Here is a 17,067-nt window from a genome sequence, read left to right on the forward strand (position 1 = left end):
TCCAACCTGATGACAATGATGCCAACACTGATGTACCCTCTTCGCCAAGATCCTCAAGCCAGATGTAATGCTGCTTCATCACTTGAGAATCCTGTTCCTGGCCCATCTTCAGATGTCCAACTCCAACCTGATGACAATGATGACAACACTGATGTACCCTCTTCTCCAAGATCCTTAAGCCAGATGTAATGTACTTTTATTGCATGTTTATGTACAGGTATTTAGCTTAGTTTGTACCTGTACATGTTTGAAGTTTTACTAAATGTTTTCCTTACAAATAAACTGTACTACAGTATTTATCCCTGTAACTACAGTATTTATAGTCGTTATTTTCGGATAAGGGATAGTGTATCCTTTATCCGCACTCCCGAAAACCGAATTACCTCTGAAAACCGAAGTGTTTTCGCGCACCTTCCGAAAACCGAAATTTTCCTAAAACCGAAACACGGCTGGTCCCGAGGTTTTCGGATAAAGGGTAGTCTACCTGTATAGTGTTGAAATTTGCAGAGGATACCAAATTGGGGGGGGGTGGGGGGTTTGCATAACTAATAATGTAGAGGACTACACCAAATAGAGGAAGACCTAAACAGGCTTGCAGAGTGGGTGGATAAATGGCAAATAAAATTCAACATAGTGACGTGAGGTGCTTCATTTTGGTAGGAGGTCGCTTATTCCTCGGAAAGTAAGAAACTTAAATGGGGTAGAGGAGCAAAGAAATCTTGGAATTCAGATACATAAATTGCTAAAAGTAGCAACACCAGTTGATAGCAGGGAGGTGATAAATTTATATAGAACCTTGATTAGACCACTCTTTGAGTACCATGGAGAAAGTACAGACAAGGTGTACAAGGACATTACCAGAATTGAGAGGATGCATGTGTCAGGAAAGATTGAGCTGGCTGGGGCTGTTTTCTTTGAAAAGGAGAAGACTAAAGGGAGAATAAAATTATGAAGGGGTCCGATAGGGTGGCTGTGGAGAAACCCTTTACCACTTACGAATGAGTTCAAAACAATGGGGCATAAATACAAGGTAGCCACTAACTGATCAAATAAAGAACTTAGGAGCAATTTCTTTGAGAGTGGTGAGAATGTGGAACTCGCTGCCACATGGAGTGGTTGAAGAAGATAACATTGATGCGTTTAAGGGGAGGCCTGATGCATGCATGAGGGAGAAAGGAATAGAGGGATATGGGGGCAGGATGGGAAGAGGTAATTAGAGTGGTAGGAGGCTCATGTGTATAAACACTGACATAGAACAGTTGGGCAGAATGGCCTTTATGTGCTAAAGATTCTGTGCAATTCTGGTTAACCTGTAACAACTCTTGACAGGCGTGCTAGATGCTAATTTTTTTTTTAGTGTATTAGTAAATTGCCTGTGGCATTGCCCATGGTTGGTTTTTTTTTAATGCAAGATGGCAATGGAGTTCGGGAGAGACTTCAAAAATTTTCTCCACAGCAACACCTCCTGGCCAAAGACCACAACTGAATTGTTAACTGGCAACTGTTACAAAGAGGATTGTCAATCTAAATGTTTATATAGGCAGGTTAAATGTTAAACAATGACAAAAATATGACCCGAAATCATGACAACAGGAAGTAAATGCATACGCAAGATTTTTAATAATGTATATTAGATGTCTGTATATGAATGGCACAAAGCATATGGCTCCTCTTGTATATAATATGTCTAGGAATTTCAAACAGATTTTGGGGACATATGGCCTCTGCACATAATTTGGGAAGTCCTGAAAACTAAGCTGTCTTGTTCTCTCCACATTTTTGTTCAGAAAATATGCACCTTTCCCACAACTCGACTTTATTTTGAAAATATTTATAAGAAAACAGTTCAGTGAATGTCACAAACATTGGGGATACCACTTTTGCCCTCTGAGAGATTAGATTGATGACTTGTCATTCGGTCAGCCAATTATGTCACCTTATTCACATTGCGCATATGTCATCGCTGTAATTTTGACCAATTCTTCTCCAATTAAATGATTCAGTTACTAAATCTTACTTTTGCAGGCGATTTTTGAACTTTCCCAGGGAGAACAAGTTTTAATTGAAGACTTGAAGCTAGCAAAAAAGGTAATGCAAGCTTTATTTCCAGTTCAGATAAAATGTTTTTGGAATTTTTCACCGCTTTAATACTGTGATAATTGAGTAACCATATTTTGAACCTTATTGGTTTTAGATATGCCTTTTATTAGTAATTGAATTTATTTTTTTAATAAAGTCTACCACATTTTCATATTTCTATTTCATAGTATCACCAGTAGCATTAGTCAAATAGTATACCCCAACCCATTTTATTTTGGAAGATGTGAATTGGTTTTTGCAGAGTAAGCATTCTGCTGCAACAGTGATTTACACACTGTGCTGTAGAAATATTAGCCTCACGTGCAAGCAGCTCTTAAATGTCGTTGAATTAATTGTGGGATCACTGAATTCGATTTTGTTTTAAGCTGTTTTTTTAACCCAGGAGCTAAATTTCATTAATTCCACAACAGGATTTGGTTTTTTTTAATCGGATAAATACTACTTACAAAATTGCAACTGTCATGAAGACATTGGGATCTCGGAGGTGCCTGTCAGAAACATGACAATAAAGGAACAAGTCAGGGGTATATATTGAAATGTGCTCTCTGCAAAATGTACTTTTGAAATGACAAAATATGGATCATTAAATGTACAATGTTTGTCTCTCTCACACAGGCTTATCACGATCCGATGCTCAAACTCTCCATTATGACTGAACAGGAGCTGAATCAGATATTTGGAACACTGGATTCCCTTATTCCCCTGCACGAAGGTATGGCTTTCCTCTTCGATTGAACAGACAGAAGTTATGTGAAGGCTGCCATGAATGTCATAAAGAACTTAATGGTTCACACGGAGCAATGTCCTGCTTCTGTAAAGGTTTACTTCTTCTTGAGGAAATCCTCTGCTTTGACCCTCACATTTCCTTATTTATTTTTGGTCAGATCTTCTGAGCAGGCTCCGAGAAGCCAGGAAACCAGATGGGACCACGGAGCATGTTGGCCACATCCTTGTAGGCTGGGTAAGAAAGTGTTTCAGCCTTTTTATTCTTTGTATCTGCTTTTTTTTATCGGTGTGTTTCTGCCACCAGTTCCCAAAGTGTGGTATCACACAGGCCACGATAACCCTAATGTACACTTGCCAGATTTGTTAAAGCCAGATACCACAAAGATCCAGTTTCTTTTTTAAAAAGGGGCTTCCCAACAGCTACCTTTAGCAAGTCCAACAGCTTTTGAATTGGGGCTGCTGTCAGCTGAACCAGACCCAAGCCTCGACAGCACAAACGTCCCATTGATACCAAATTAAAAGGGCTAAAGTTTACATGAAAGAATGTAAATATACCCCTTTAAAATATGCATAGAGTGGATTGATTTAATTGATGGTGTATTGCAAACTTTAACATTTTATCACTTTGGCCTGTGCTTGGTATAGAGAGATTCAGGTAACCGGTACCATATGTCTGTGTATACTCACGTGATGTGACAGAAAGTGTTTCTTCAAATATCATATCATTTTATTTCAAAATTGATTTAATCGAGCCTCTGCTCCTTACTGGATTTCTGTATCTTTGGTGGTAGAAGATGATTTAAGTTTTAAAAAAAATCTTCATGTTTGAATTCTAACTGTCCTAAAACAAATTACTAATGGAGAAAATTAACATCTCAGTCATGCATAGCAGTGCTGATGAGTTGTTCTGTTGGCAAGCTGGAGATGGTTACTCTGTTGCCATTTTACAAACCTCCCTTTAGAACTATCGTTTTGCTTCACAGTTAAACATAGAAACATAGAAGATAGGAGCAGGAGTAGGCCATTCGGCCCCTCGAGCCTGCTCCGCCATTCAATGAGGTTATGGCTGATCATCCAAACTCAGTACCCTGTCCCTGCTTTCTCCCCATATCCCTTTAGCCTTAAGAAATATATCTAACTCCTTCTTGCATATATTTAATGAATTGGCCTCAACAGCCTTCTGTGGTAGAGAATTCCACAGGTTCACCACTCTGGGTGAAGAAATTCCTCCTCATCTCTGTCCTAAATGGCTTACCCCTTATCTTTAGACTGTGACCCCTGGTCCTGGACTCCCCTGCCATTGGGAACATCCTTCCTGCATCTAGTCTTGTCTAGTCCTGTTAGAATGTTATAAGTTTCAATGAGATCCCCTCTCATTCTTCTAAACTCCAGCGAGTATAAGCCCAATCGACCCAATCTCTCCTCATATGTCATTCCTGCCATCCCAGGTATCAGCCTGGTGAATCTTCGCTGCACTTCCTCCATGGCAAGAACATCCTTCCTCAAATAAGGCGACCAAAACTGCACACAATACTCAAGGTGTGGTCTCACCAAGGCCCTGTACAACTGCAGCAAGACATCCTTGCTCCTGTACTCGAATCCTCTTGCTACGAAGGCCAACATACCATTTGCCTTCTTAACTGCCTGCTGCACCTGCATGCTTACCTTCAGTGACTGGTGCACAAGGACACCCAGGTCTCGTTGCACTTCCCCTTCTCCCAATCTATTGCCGTTCAGATAATCTGCCTTCCTGTTTTTGCCACCAAAGTGGATAACCTCGCATTTATCCACATTATACTGCATCTGCCATGCATCTGTCCAAATCATACTGGAGTTTCTCGGCATCCTCCTCGCAGCACACGTGCTCACCCAGCTTTGTGTCGTCTGCAAACTTGGAGATATTACATCTAGTTCCCTCGTCTAGATCATTAATATATATTGTGAATAGCTGGGGTTCTAGCACCGATCCCTGCGGTACCCCACTAGTCACTGCCTGCCACTCAGAAAAAGACCCGTTTATTCCAACTCTTTGCTTTCTGTCTGCCAACCAGTTCTCTATCCAAGACAGTACCTTGCCCCCAATCCTATGTGCCTTAACTTTACACGCTAATCTCTTATGCGGGACCTTATCGAAAGCCTTCTGAAAGTCCAAATACACCACACCCGCTGGTTCTCCCTTATCTATTCTACCAGTTACATCCTCAAAAAATTTCAGTAAAGTATGGATTCATAGAGTTGAAAGCAGGGTGGAGCACTTTAGAAATAGGTGAGGATGAAGTTGAAAGAGACCTAGAAATATTAGTAAACTTGGCATTGAACATGTCCAAACCATGAAGAGCAGCAATCAACAAACTACGTAGGCAAAACAGTAGAATGTAAATCAGAGAAGGTTGTGATTGAACTGTGCAATGCTCTGGCCGGACTTACAAGGAAACACAGGAGACACTCCAGTGTTGGAAGTGGTGCAGAGAAGAACCACAAGGCCAATCCCTAGTGTAAAAGGTCTGAGTTATGAGGAAAGGCTGGCAAAACGTGGGCTTTTCAGCCTGAAAGGGAGACATCTGAAATGTCATCTTGTAGAGGAATACAAAATAATTAAGGGAATCGAAAAGGTAAATCTGGAATACTGTAAACTGCAAGAGTAGGGCAAACTAGTAAATGGTAAATTCAGGAAGTTCTTCTACACTCAGTGGTCAACACTTGGAATAGAATGGTGACTTTACATCAAAGAGTGAATAGAGGAAATCTTTGCCTACAGTGTGCGGTTGGTGATGGGATCTTGATCCTCCTCCAGCCAATGACACGTTGCCATATAAATCAGTTAAATGCGGTCCCTCTGATGGTACCCATGATTCTACTTTTCATGGGTCCTGAAAACTGCGGCTGGAGCTGAAGAAAAGACAGGGCTGTTTCTATTGGTTCTCCAGTGGCGATCTGTGGCATGCAGATGCAGTTAGAAGGCGGGAGCTCTTGGGAGTTGTGGGCCTCTGCTTCAATCCATTCTCCTGGAGCATCTACAGCAATGTAAATATACCTGTAGATTACACTCCCATGGAGAGACTGATACTATTCCTCATGCCTATGTGATCAGAAGTTTTAACATTTATGGCTGTAAGTAGCACTCCTATTTATGTGTTTACAATGAGTCTTCCTGGTCAGTGATCACTCACTGCTGATGATGTGTACAATCAACAGGACTTGGATTCACACATATGTGCCAGTACAATTAAACTTAAACGTGGAAGCGTTGAGAGCAGTGCATGGCGGTCATGGATCCCAGTTGTGACCATACATTAAATATAAAGGTGGCCATTGTTTTTCTGATGATTTTGAAGTGAATTAATTCATTGAAAACAGGGGACTTCTTTGGCAGTTCTTTTATACAGGCTGCTGGTTCTGAAAGGCCTTCCATAGTGCTAGGTCATTATGAATCAGGAAACCAAAAGACTTGACACTGTGCTGGCAATTATCACCGACTTTCAAAAACAAATATGAAGCTCTAATCTTAAAATTGACAGTAAACTGAATAGACTAAACAAGGCAATCCATCAAGTGTGAAAACAAGATTATGGGTGGAATTTATTGTCGAGCCAGCTAGCAGACAATTAATGGCACAGATGGGCAGCCTCAGGATCCTCCCTTTCACCCAATTTGCATAACCGCTAATTTGCATTTCTGTAACGACAACAGAATATTTGTAGACTTTTTTTAAAAGCACAAGAGGAAAAAAAAATCATTCCTTAGGACCTTACTAAGGACTGAACCTCTTCCTTCCCCCCCCCCCCCCATTTATATTGCAGAACCATTACTTCTACTTTCTACCACAAGTAAAAATGATTCTGTAATGGTCTTGCTGTCAACGTGGTGAACCCTGCCCAATTTACATTGCAGGATGGATTCCACAACACCAACTGTGCCAGTTGTAATATAAAGTAATTCTGGCTTTAAGTTGTTTTGCTCTGTAGTCAGCAACTGTTTTCATTAATGCTGCAATGCAGTATTCTTGTAGAATCCCTGAGTGCAGTGCGATTCTGTACCTATCAATAGTTCCACATTGCTGAATGCAGTAATGTTATATTTTGCTGTACATTGCATGATTTGCACAATCTGATTGGTTAATGGTTGTCCTCACCTTTCAACTGAAGGACATTTTGAAAAATTGAGTGTGTCCCTTGTAGAACCAATTAGAATTCAGCCTCATGTGCTTCGGCCTTCCCTAAAAAGGCTCGGATGTAAATAAATGTAATATTCGTTTTGCAATTCTATTCTTTTAGATTGTGTAGCAAGAAACATTTTTTTTTCAACCTGAAATCTCAGAAATGCACCCACAGACTTCCTGGGAGCATGTATGAACGACAGTAGTTGTAAGAGGCGCCGCCTCGGCCGAGCTGAGCTATGTCAAAACCAGCTCTAAATCTTTAGATCTGAAATAATGATTTTCAAATCAAAAATATGACTGATTCTGATGCTGTTGAAATAATGGATGGTCATCTTAGTTTGTCATTCAGGTAGCTTGTTGAAGGGATCAGCCTGTCTCTATTTTCAATCCAAGTTGTTTGTACTCAATTTGGACCCAGAGTGGATCTGTGAATTAAGTGATTTAAAAATAGAAAATGTTGGAAACCCACAGCAGGCCAGTCAGCACCTGTAAGAGCAAGGACAGAACTGATGAAGGGTACATAAGAACATAAGAAATAGGAGCAGGAATAGGCCACTTGGCCCCTTGAGCCTGCTCCACCATTCAATAAGATCATGGCTGATCTTGGGCTGAAAGCCACTTCCCTGCCTGCTCCCCATAACCCTTCACTTCCTTATCTTGTAAAAATGACTGGTACACACCAGAATCGTTATAACCTGTCTCTCCTCTTTACAGATGCTAACTAAGCTACTGTGGCGGAGACCACATAGGGACAATAACACAATGTATAGCCAATGCTGTTATATGTACCTAAACACAATTCACTTTGTATAGCAATGTTGTGTTATATACATGCTGGGTTGGGTTATTGGTGCAGGGTCCCTTTAAGAGCGTCGGGAACGTGATGACGTCATAGCCCCTGCACGGGGCTGAGCCTTCAGACCTCGCGGCGATTGATTAAAGTAAGACACGTTTTGTTTTGGCTTAAAGAAAAGTCTCAGCCTGTTGATTTCTGTCGACTCCAACACTACTGTGTATTTCCAGCATTTCCTGTTTTTATTTCAGATTTCCAGCATTTGCAGCTTTTCTTCTTTATTTTGCTGTGATCCAGTGACACAGCCATGTAGTGTGATCCAGTGACACTGCCATGTAGTGTATCAGCGATTCTGAAGCACACCTGCCTGGCCTGTATTTTAAATCCTCTTAACTGTTTTTTCCCCCCTAGCTTCCTTGCTTAAACTCCTATGATAGTTACTGCAGCAACCAGGTAGCAGCCAAGGCCCTTTTGGATCACAAGAAACAAGATCATCGAGTGCATGACTTTCTACAACGATGTTTAGAGTCTCCTTTTAGTCGCAAGCTGGATCTCTGGAATTTTCTGGATATTCCACGTAGTCGACTGGTGAAGTACCCTCTGCTCTTAAAAGAGATCCTCAGGCATACTCCGAATGACCACCCAGATAAGCAGCACTTGGAAGAAGCAGTAAGTGACAAAAGAGAATTCATTTTGATGTTGTTGTGGACTTCTGCCATTTGTACAGAAGTGACTCCAGAATGGTTGAGCTATAGAATAAAAACATTGTTCTGCAGAGGTCCTTGCAGCTCAAATGGATGGGCTCGTGAGTCCCAACCAGAAAGTTGCATGCTTAAATCCCAGAGATGCCACTCCCGCTTTTGTTCAATTAGCAGGTTTCATGAGGGGTTCTATGCAGAGCACCACAAGCTAGTGGAGGATTGCATTGCCAGGCAAGGTGCAACTATGCACATCCAATTTACTGCAGGGGCGGGAGGAGGCAATTTTTTCTCATGTTGTCATGGGAACATCAAGAGAAACTCTGCTGTAGCCAGAGGCTGCAGGGTGGGAAAATGTTCTTTTTCAAGACATTGATATTGCCAGGGTCGTTGAGTCTAGGTTCATCAAACAGAAAATGTTTCCACCCCCTGTCGACCCTTTGGCTCTAGATTTGACACTATGGCCTAGAATTTCCTTGAAATGACTGCACCGACTGCTGAACCTTTTTTGGTACATCCGCAGTGGCCTCCAAAGAGAGATGAACACAAGTTTCCTGGGTCTGCTCAATTGCATACCAATTGGTACAGATATTGGTCTAAAACTGGTCATCATTGTGGTACGCTCCTTCAGAGCATTGATTGATGGATCCAATGCCTCTGTCTCTCATGGTTGGTCCTCGTGGCGAAGGCCCCTATAAAACTGGTGGACGCAGATAAACCATCAGGAAACTCCTGTGCAGCCTTAGAAATGCACTGTTCTTCAGTGCAAGTGGATGAGACTGCAAGACCACTTGGCTCTTTCATTTCTCTCTCAAATTACTTCACTGCATGACTTACCAATTTTTAAAATTGCATTTGGACAGAATTATGAATACTCAAGTGTCTTCTGTGCTCAGGGGGCAGCAGGGCATGGCACAACTTAGACCTGAACTTATAAAACATTTCAAATCCTCTTGCAGTAGAGGAAAACAGGGTTTCAAGAACCCCCATTTAAAGAATCTGGTTAAAATAATAATATTGGGACCTAGGGACTATTCTGCACTGACTATAGGAAAATCGATTCATCTACTTTCTGTAATCATGAGTGCTCCCACGCTGCCTTTTATTAATTAATTCTTATTCACATCCTTACTCTTATTTATACATCACTACTGTATAGAGCCCAGTCTTTCAAGGATGAAGGATTTGACCGAGAGAGGAGGGAAAGTGGCATTGAATCATTTGCATGTTTCTTCTCATTTACAATTAATGCAAAACCTTTTTAACTAAAATAATTAATCAGCCCGCTGATTCTTGATGATTAAAGAATGTGTTTTGAAGCGCTTTTTAAAGAGCAATCATTCTGAATGACATTCACTGATGATTTAAATAATGACAATAGCAATGTGTGAGAAATAAATTAAAATTTTTGTTTCTGTTTCATTGATGGCACTTTTCAAATACTGTCACATCATAAGTTTTATAAATTGCAATAAAATGCCCTTGTATTTCCTTATATGGATTTTAGTTGGGGAAAGAAAAGGTCTGAAAATAGTGATTTGTGTATCCCTTTTCTCCCCTCCAATTGTTGTTTGATAAGATCTTAACTGAATTAAAAAGTATTCAGTTGCTAGCTATTTCACTTGTAATAGGCCACTTACTGGATACTGCCAAAGCTACCAGAGCGCATTAAAAATATTGGGCAGCAGCTATGAGATATGAACCAGATCAGACTTTTCATTAAACCAGCTTTGAAATTTGAAAAGTTGCTAATGGATGAGATTCCAAGAGGCAACCAGACACACTCCATTGCCATTTGGCAACCTGTATTAACTTTCACTGGCTGGCTACAAACTAATCACTACTGAACACCTAATATAAATTTTTTAGTGGTGCTTTCATGCCAAAACTATGCTTTAGAACTTTGCAAGGGGATTTTAATGGTTTCTCAAAACCAGAACTGCCAAACACTTTCATCCTTAATTAAATGTTGTAAGAAAAATTATTTACAGCATTTTTGCCTTTTGGTGTTACCAAAAGAATTCCCCATCTTTTCCAGCATACCTCTGGGTCAAACACTGCTCTGGATATGTGCAAACCTATATTTGCCCTCCGATTTGAATATTAATAGCCCTCTTAGCACAAGGCTAAGGACGCTAGTGCCTAGGTTTGAGGGGAAGTGTGGACCAGCAGATATTCCAAACTCACAGAAAGGCACTGATCTTTCATTGGGCTGCTCATAGAACAAGTGAAGTGATTGGTCTGATGCAGCTGTTATCTGTGCACAGTGATCTGACCTTGAAGAGAAACAAATCACAAAGTTAAGACTTGGCGAAATGGTGACACGTGCATCGTGACACGTGCATCCATTCCGAGAGTACTGAAAGCTCAAAATAACTGTGTAGTGCGTGTGTATGTCCACTCAAGGTATTTACACCAGTTGAAAACCTTTGCATGTGGTTTTTCTGCCCTCAGATGGAAAACAGCATGTCTACCCAAATTTTGCACCTGGATTTTGGGAAGGGAAAATGGAGAGTTTTGGGCAGTTTTTGACTTACAATCACATGTGCAGTTAAGCCCAGATAAATGCACAAGTTAATGCAAAAATTTCAAGGAAAGGGACCCAGCATCAATGTGATGAGATTATTGGGATTCCCAGTCTAGGACAATTTGGAATTCAAATTCCAACTGTGACTGACATTAAATTCATTCACTGGCTCTTTTGGCTTGCATTTTGTTCTCCTCTGCTGCAGTGGAATATTGCAGCTTTACTGATTTATTGGTATGTTTAGTGATGGAATCTGTAGAGATACGAGTCCGTGTGAACCATTGCCCATTCTTCTTTTGCTTTTGTACTCCAGACTAACATTGTTCAAGGGATTGTAGCTGAAATCAACAAGAAGACAGGGGAGTCAGAATGCCAGTATTATAAGGAAAGACTGGTCTTTCTTGAGGAGAGTCAGAAGGACCCTCTGATTGAAAATTCTAAAGTGCTGTGCTGTCATGGAGACTTGAAGAACAATAGAGGAGCAGTAAGTGATCTATGATTTCCTGCTTTAATCACTCCCACACTGTGCTTTCTTTGGAATAGTCCTGAGTTATTACTAGATTCTTTAAGAATAGTAAGATTTTAAATTATATCAAACCCTGATGACCCAAACTCTGCCTTGCCAAAAGTTGTCTTAGGAGAACTTATTTTTGACAAAGAAAAAAATAAAAATAAAAAGAAGTTCTGAAGAGGGAAATGAACAGTTTCATTGCTTGAGGTTTGAGCAACATTATTAAGAACGCCTTACCATTTGCTTAATAATTTATACACATTCAATTTAGAATGAAATTAGATTATGTGGTATTACAATATAGAATCCAAGTTTTTAGATTAGCTTTTCTCCCTTGCTGTTTTCAATAAAGTATATCTTAATTCATTTTTTAAATTGTTTTTTGTATTATGTTGACAAATGTAAGTGAGAAACTTCCATAGTTTTGAAACAGATGCAGTAATTAGAGACTGAAGTTAGGGCTTTGAAGGTAATGTTGTACCAGGAAGGTGGCTTCTGTGGCATAGATTGATGAGTTCTGTTTTGTAAGTTTGAGAGATGAAAGGATCAGAGCCAGTCTGCTCTTTCAAGCTGTCTCACTTTAATGTTCCAGCTTTAGGCCAGGCCTCTGTATTTGATGCTTCTTCCTTCCCCACATCACACAGAGCAGTCATCTACAGGCTGACCTTTAGGGGATTGAGGTTAATGTGAAATTTAGCAGGATGAAGATACTTCATTTTCCTTTCAGTGTTTGTTCAAAAATATGTACGTTTTTTGATGAAATATCAGAAAAGTATTGACGTTTTGTAGTGCAGGATTGATGCATCATATCAGGATAAACAAACAGTCGGTAGTAGACTGTGTTTCCTGCTGCAATAATCACAAAGCGTGATTTACAATAATCAATACATAAGAAAGGGCTTTTAAAGATCTCAACAAGGCCTCTGCCCTTTGGCAAAGCTAATTTCATTTGGAAAATGAGCAGATCACAGTCAACATACAATATTATGATTATTTATTATACTATAATACAGTAGATCTGCCTAGATCATTTATATTTGCGAGCCATGCATAAAGTATTTATAAATGGTTTGTTTATAGCTGATCTGTAATAGTGAAGTATCTGTATTAACTCCATTTGTCATCAGAACCTTAGACTAGTTCCCTTTTATATGTGATGACAAAATCATATTATGCATTTAATTATCAATGATAATTCTTCGTCGCTTTTTATTTGTTTATTTCTTAATCCTGCAGCTATTATTTTAGTTGCCCTGCTACTTCCTCTCTTAGTTGGGAGAATGGGATGTTGAGGCTGCAGACTGCTCACTGTTGCTCTTTGTGACTGGCTGACATTAAGTATGCTTCAGCAGGGTGTGATTAGTCCTGCCGGTATTTCTCTTCCATCCCATGCCCCAACATGCTCTAATTTCCGAGACGAGAGCCAGTGAAGGGAATCTCGAAACATTCTTGCATTGGGAATCCCAATGCAAGGCCTAACGTCCAATGTAATAAAAATTCAAGAGTAAAATCTCTGGAGCAACCAAACACCCCTTAAGTATTCGGCAAGATGTGATCTTTCAGCTGATATTAATAGCAGAGGTTTAATATCTGATGGAAATTGGTTTCTTTTGATTTCATTACAATGCTGTCTGGTGGTGTCTGCTTGCTCACATCTGATGACCTTTCAGTTCTGTTTGGACAATTATACTGGCAGATACAATCCACTATGTCCTGGTTCTAAGATAAATGGCAATTGGAGTATTAAAAGCAGATTCTGGACTTGTCTCCCTTCATTTTACAGAAGCTGCACGTTTTCCTGTTTCAAGAGGCGCTTGTAATTACCAGGGTGGTGACGTGCAGTGAGCAGCTGAGCTACCAGTTGTACAGGCAGCCCATCCCTGTCGGGGATCTGGTGTTGGATGACCTGCAGGATGGGGAGGTACGATTAGGTGGATCCATTAGAGGCGCCTTCAGCAATAATGAGAGAAGTAAGTACAAAGCTATTCTGTTTCTTTTTTTTCCCTCCAGTGTGTATTTATTTGTGTGTTTATATGTGTAATTTATACATCAAAGAGTCATTCACACTGGATACTGTTCTTTTCCACTGAAAATGTAGCAGAAGTAAACGGTGTCCGGTGAACTAAGAAAAATACTTTAGAAACCAATTGCATGTGAATATTTGCATTGTGGCCAAAGCTGACGCAAGAATAATAGCCACTTGGACAAGGAGGATGTCTGTGTCATGAAACCTGAACCCAGCAAGTTCAGGAGAGGGTAGAGAATTGTTGAGAGAGAAATAAAATGGAGCAGGACGGGATAAGACCATTCTCTCTCCTCAATTTAACTTGCTTTTTTAATATGAGGCCTGAATGTGTTTGGCCTGAACACTTTTCAAAATGCATATTATGTATTGGTTTCTCTGAAAATGATATTGTAATGCTGTTTATTCTACGGTGGAATTAAAGTACAAAATGTCACCTGGTTAATGATATTTTTAATAAATTATGAAGTGACAATACTGTTGTTTGTTCCAGAAATACTAATGTAGGCCTGGAGTTTCTTCCTTGGGCGCAACCCCGAAGTTAGACCTGAAAAAATGTGCACAACGTTTATGCCCATTTTGCCGATGTCAAGTTACACCCAAGTATCCTCTCAATGTCATTAGTGTACACCCAAACTTTAAATGGGCGTAAATCAGTGTAAACAATTGGAGCCCAAGGAAAGTGCAGAACCCATAGCATATATTTCATTTTGGAAATATGAAAATTTATGTTTCAACTCATTTAACTGTCATTCATGTGCCTCAGGCACAGCATGTTTAAGAACCTGCAAGCGGGGAAGCTTTTCAATTTTTAATGTGACTTCTACTTACGCCATAAAAATCCATTAAAAAAAAATACCCCACAAAATACAAAGTGAGGATAATTTTTCTAAACAAACACACAAAAATTGCAATTAAATGCCAGAAGATTTACTTACTTTCCTGCTGCGTCTGAAAATCTGGTCACATATTAAAAGACCCCCCCACCCCCCGCCCCGAACAAGCCACGTAATTGGTATGCACCCAGGTTACACGTCACTCTGGGCGCGAATGCGGAGGAAATTCTAGGCTGTAGATTTTTGCTTTTACTGAATATTTTTAACTGTCATTTTTGTTTCTATCTTAGCAAAAAACTTCTTCAGAGTAAGCTTTGTTGATCCTTCTGAAGGCCAGTCCCACTCACTTCAGGCAAATGATGCCTTCAACAAGCAGCAGTGGCTGAACTGCATCAGACAGGCCAAAGAAGCTGTGCGGCGGTCCTTAGGTGAGACAGGAATGTTGGGCTGTGAGAAGCGCACCCACCTAACCCCAAACGGGATCAGGATGTCCCATGAAGAACCAAAGCTTGAAAGAATGGACCAATCGGACAATGAATCAGACTGTAGTATGGATACCAGTGAGATTAGTGGGGACTATGAACAGATGGAAGAAACAGACTGTTGTGTAAATCAGAAAAGAATAGAGACAGATGTTTGACACCATCAATACAGTTCGTAGAAGTCCACGGCATTTTACCTGTACAGTATTTGCATTCCATAAGGAGCATTTTGGAAAAGCACTTTTATTCCTTGTGATGGTGTCCTTGGTCTTTTGATTGTGTATACTTGACAAATACTGCCAAATGTGTCTCTGTAAGCTGGAATTTGTTGTCTCCGCTGTTTCTGGTTTAATGTGTTTTCTCTAACATCATCATGTTGGATGGATGAAATATTTGATTAATATCTACATAGTCTTGCTGGACAGTAACCTTCTCGACAGCTGTTATCTTTTGGACCAATTCTATATGGATTGATACACATGGAACCAGCGAGTGAGCAGTTCAGGTGATTATACAGAACATCAGGCAACAGTTTAATGCATTTGAGCAAAACTGAACAAAATACTCAAAACATGTATAGAAATGTGCTAAAAGCATCTCATTGTCCATTCTAAGGAGATACGATCAATGGTAATTATAATTTAATGGAATTTGTTTACGGTAATTTCTTCAGGAGGAAGCTGCCTAATAATCGCGCTACACTGACTGGATCGATTCTATCGCTCACAATAGCACCGATGTAACTGCTGAATTTGCCAAATCATGGATATGTTGCCTAATCTGTTTGCAGTGCTACTGGATGGGTTTAAGGCGGAATGTTTGTGTGTGTGTGTGTCATGTTTTCTTTTGTACATAATGTGATACATATGTACAGTATATGAGAAATCCGAATGACAAGTTAAAGCAGTGAGAAAAATTGACAAGCCAAAGCATATTCCCTTATTATTTTGGGGAAAAAAAAGTTATGTGTTTAATTTTATCTAGTAGAATCTTTCCTGTATTTATAGTTTTTACACAAGTTGCAAAACTTCTATTTGGCCATTGGTGATTTATTTGAAATGCTTAATTTAAAAAAATAAAAAAAAATTCTGCAGGTATCTGTGTCCATGGGCAGGAAGAGAAATAAATGGAAAATAGTAAGAAATATGGCTATTGCAATGTTTAAGACTATGTTATGTAATGACATATATAACCAACAGGAGGAGCCTAGTCCTGGAGGTAATACTATTATTCATTAGGTAAGCTCCTCACTTGGAAGATACAAGAAGTAAGATCATGGCAGTTGACGGAATAAACTGAAAAGGCGCAGTAATTTTGTAAAAGGAGTGGTTTCTCAGTTTTATTCCAATCCAGTTCTACACACACACAATTGTTAGTCAAAAGCAAATCCAAATTTGTTGTGCATTGAAGGAAAATGAAACTCCTGTGAATATTTGAATATGAACAGATGCGATGAGACGATTAAGGCTGTTGCGCATTGGTGTGCGGTAAATAGAGTTGAATTCCAACTAGTGTGGTAAAATGTTTTTTTTAATGTCTAGGCCTTAAACTTTCTTGAAGCATTGACAAATAAATTGCATAATAAATTAGACCAGGGCCTTTTTTGCAATTCATTTTTAAATCAGACTGTCAATAGATGGGCACTATTTGAGGATGTATAGCAATCTCACTTTAAGACCAATTGCTACTTAATACCAAGAATTTATCTTAATTTACATAAATGGCATAAATGATAAATGTGCCGGTCTTTATATTTAAAAAAAAAAAATGGGTATGTCATCCCTTAGTTGGACTACTGTCTGATGCAGAAGTGCTGTTCATCTGGCTCTAACTGAGTAGTACTGGGTGTGCAGGATAAGGAATAGCATTGGTGGCAGCATTGGTGACAATCATGGCGATGTACATATCCTGGACTCTGTTGTCTGCTTGCAGGGTCCTGCTTGGTGATGGGAGACCATCCAACAACGGAAAATAGACAAAAAGAGGATGAAAAACTTTTTTTTTTTTTTTTTTTAAAGAAAACTTTAACATTATATTGTCTGGAGTGTGATTTTTGGTGCTATGTGATGGTGCCCACATCTAGTCAGTGGCCTGAAACAAAGGAGACTCTCTGTTCAATTAACTATGCTGAGAAGTGCAGCTCCCCAGCTAGTTGCTTTCCCCAACACATTTTCACTTTAGTTTTGAGGACGGGTAAGTAACTATAAAGCCT

The 17,067-nt window shown here is 39.7% G+C and overlaps 1 protein-coding gene across 4 annotated transcripts in view; it reads left to right on the forward strand.

Moving 5' to 3' along the window:
• The window catches only part of arhgef3 (Rho guanine nucleotide exchange factor (GEF) 3), a 407,720-nt gene extending 391,274 nt beyond the window's left edge, over positions 1 to 16,446 (forward strand). For 3 of the 4 annotated variants that reach the window (XM_086001619.1, XM_086001621.1, XM_086001620.1), the window contains 7 exons: positions 2,026 to 2,088; positions 2,716 to 2,812; positions 2,985 to 3,061; positions 8,190 to 8,447; positions 11,317 to 11,487; positions 13,298 to 13,484; positions 14,664 to 16,446. In XM_086001619.1, the coding sequence (XP_085857745.1) occupies positions 2,026 to 2,088; positions 2,716 to 2,812; positions 2,985 to 3,061; positions 8,190 to 8,447; positions 11,317 to 11,487; positions 13,298 to 13,484; positions 14,664 to 15,013 (1,203 nt within the window). In that variant the 3' untranslated portion in view covers positions 15,014 to 16,446. Of the gene's footprint in view, positions 1 to 2,025; positions 2,089 to 2,715; positions 2,813 to 2,984; positions 3,062 to 8,189; positions 8,448 to 11,316; positions 11,488 to 13,297; positions 13,485 to 13,612; positions 14,630 to 14,663 lie in introns of those variants that run through there. The other variant, XM_086001622.1, reaches the window with a different exon arrangement.
• Positions 16,447 to 17,067: the final 621 nt, after the last annotated feature.

Source organism: Somniosus microcephalus, chromosome 11 (assembly GCF_052327205.1).
Source record: "Somniosus microcephalus isolate GS21.2 chromosome 11, FLI_Smic_1.0, whole genome shotgun sequence".
In the NCBI taxonomy this organism is placed as follows: Eukaryota; Metazoa; Chordata; class Chondrichthyes; order Squaliformes; family Somniosidae; genus Somniosus; species Somniosus microcephalus.